At 35.6% G+C, this 2,246-nt stretch overlaps 1 protein-coding gene across 1 annotated transcript; it reads left to right on the forward strand.

Annotated features, from left to right (window-relative positions):
• Positions 1 to 420: 420 nt before the first annotated feature.
• Positions 421 to 1,064, forward strand: LOC120117844 (ethylene-response factor C3-like). The gene is made up of 2 exons (XM_039138038.1): positions 421 to 450; positions 487 to 1,064. Exons 1-2 carry the CDS (start codon positions 423 to 425, stop codon positions 1,062 to 1,064), a joined length of 606 nt encoding a protein of 201 aa, XP_038993969.1. The 5' UTR covers positions 421 to 422.
• The last annotated feature ends 1,182 nt before the right edge of the window (positions 1,065 to 2,246 follow it).

The following is a 2,246-nucleotide window of genomic DNA, read 5'->3' on the forward strand; positions in this document are numbered from 1 at the left end:
AACTAACTATTTTGGGCGAATAAATTGCATTAATCCAAAGAAACCAAAGTTGGTCACTTTTTCAACATGTTTTGACATTATTGACATGTTGTACAACATTCAGATTCATCATCTGTATCTTGATCCTTCCTTCTACGGGCACTATAAATGTGTTGTACCTTAGCTCCTAATGCCAAGTTGGCAAAGGTCCCTTTCCTATTGATGATATCATCAATCTGACGTCACTTTTATTGAAAACTTCCCTTTGACCGGCCGCCATGCCCTTGTCCCATCTGCTCCAATAATGTTGTTTCAACCCTCCCTTGCATTTTGCATCCTTCTAATTTCACCCCTTTGTAGCCTTGTCATCACCCTCTTCCCCACATATATATATACATCCACTAAGCCTTCAAAATGTTTCTCCTATGAACTCACCATATTCAATGGATTCTTCATATTTCCAATACCCATATTCTCAATTCTCTCCTCAATCATCTTCTTCCTTTGTTTCTCAAGAAAACTTGTCACTGGAAACATTCAATCAATCCCTTCCTTTCAATGAAAACGACTCTCAAGAGATGCTTCTCCTAGGAGTTCTAAACCAAGCAGCCCCAGAAAGGTCCTCTGAAACAAACCCTAGAGACGATGAAGTGAGCTCAAAAGCTAATAACGAAGCCAAAATCTCATACAGAGGAGTTAGGAAGAGGCCTTGGGGGAAATACGCGGCGGAGATAAGGGATTCGACGAGGAAAGGAGTGAGGGTTTGGCTCGGAACATTTGATACTGCCGAGGCAGCTGCTTTAGCCTATGATCGAGCTGCATTGACAATGCGAGGTTCCATGGCTATACTTAATTTCCCGATGGACAAAGTGTATCGGTCGCTTGAAGAAATGAACTATGGATTCGAAGAAGGGTGTTCGCCTATTTTGGCAATGAAGAAAAGACACTCCTTGAAGAACAAGGGAGGGGTAGTGAAGAAGAAGGTGAAGAGAGAAAACATGGTGGGTTTTGAGGATTTAGGAGCTGATTACTTGGAACAACTTCTTAGCTTATCTGATACTTCTACTCATGGTTTTCAGAACTAGATCGATTAACGAACCGGTCATGCTATCGGTTCACTGATTCTTTCGACCGGTTAAATCGATCCGACTGGTCGGAAGAACTTGACGACGTCATAATTATTTAAAAAATTAAATAAAAATAAAAAAAATATTTAATAAAAAATAATATTTTATATCACAAGGCATATTCAAAGCAAATCATAACATATATAAGTTAAAAACCATAAAATCAAGTGAAACAAAATGATTCAAATTAACTATAACATAATATTTAACGTAAAACATATTAAATAATAAATATAATTATATAACTATAATTAAAAAACAAAATTGGGACTAAAAAAATCATAACAAAATGATATTGTTTGGTTTAATTTTTTTTAAAAAAAACAATCTCACATGGCTAAGAAACATAGAAGAACATCTCAAAAGTCTAAATAGTAAAAATATGAGAACAAAACAATCTCACATGGCTAAGAAACATAGAAGATCATCCCAACTAACTTCTATAAATAATAGAGATAATTTGACATTCAAAATCATGGAGCCTTTTGGTGAGCATTGAGTGAACTATTCTTTTACTTCAATCAAGCTCGAATTTTAGGCTTCAATCGAGCTTCTAAATTTTTTTTTGAGTTCAAATCTTTTCGAGTTCAAGTTTCAATATTATATTTCGAGTTCGAGTTGAACTTGATAATTTTTAACTCGTGAGTTTGAGTCGAGTTGAGTTTACTTTTAAAGTTTTCAAGTTCGAGTCGATCTCAACAATACACGAGTTCGAATTGGCTCGTTTAACAAACGACGTCGTTTGATTTAATTTTAAAAAAAAATTGGCGGTTTTTTCCGGTTTTCAGTCGGTCCAGTTCAAACGGTTCAACGATTTCGGCCGGTTCACTAATAGCGGTTCAACCGGTGTAGATTGAACCGGGCTAGACAGTGATACTCGGTTGAACCGGTTGAACCGACCGGTCCGGTTTTCAAAACAGTGCTTCTACTCTTTTTGGTAATTTTGGTTTTTGACATTAAAAAAAAACGTTTCTATCATTGTTTATTAATGATCTGTACGGATGAAACTTCATTATAAGAAGAACAAAGAGATTGCACAAATGGTAATTTAATTATTACAGTAATATTAATAACAAAATTAAATTTTAGCTTGGATGGCCATAGACTTACTCGAATGGGGATTATCACATATGGCCATAG

This window comes from Hibiscus syriacus, unplaced genomic scaffold, assembly GCF_006381635.1.
Source record: "Hibiscus syriacus cultivar Baekdansim isolate YM2019G1 unplaced genomic scaffold, ASM638163v2 tig00110321_pilon, whole genome shotgun sequence".
Lineage (NCBI taxonomy): Eukaryota > Viridiplantae > Streptophyta > Magnoliopsida > Malvales > Malvaceae > Hibiscus > Hibiscus syriacus.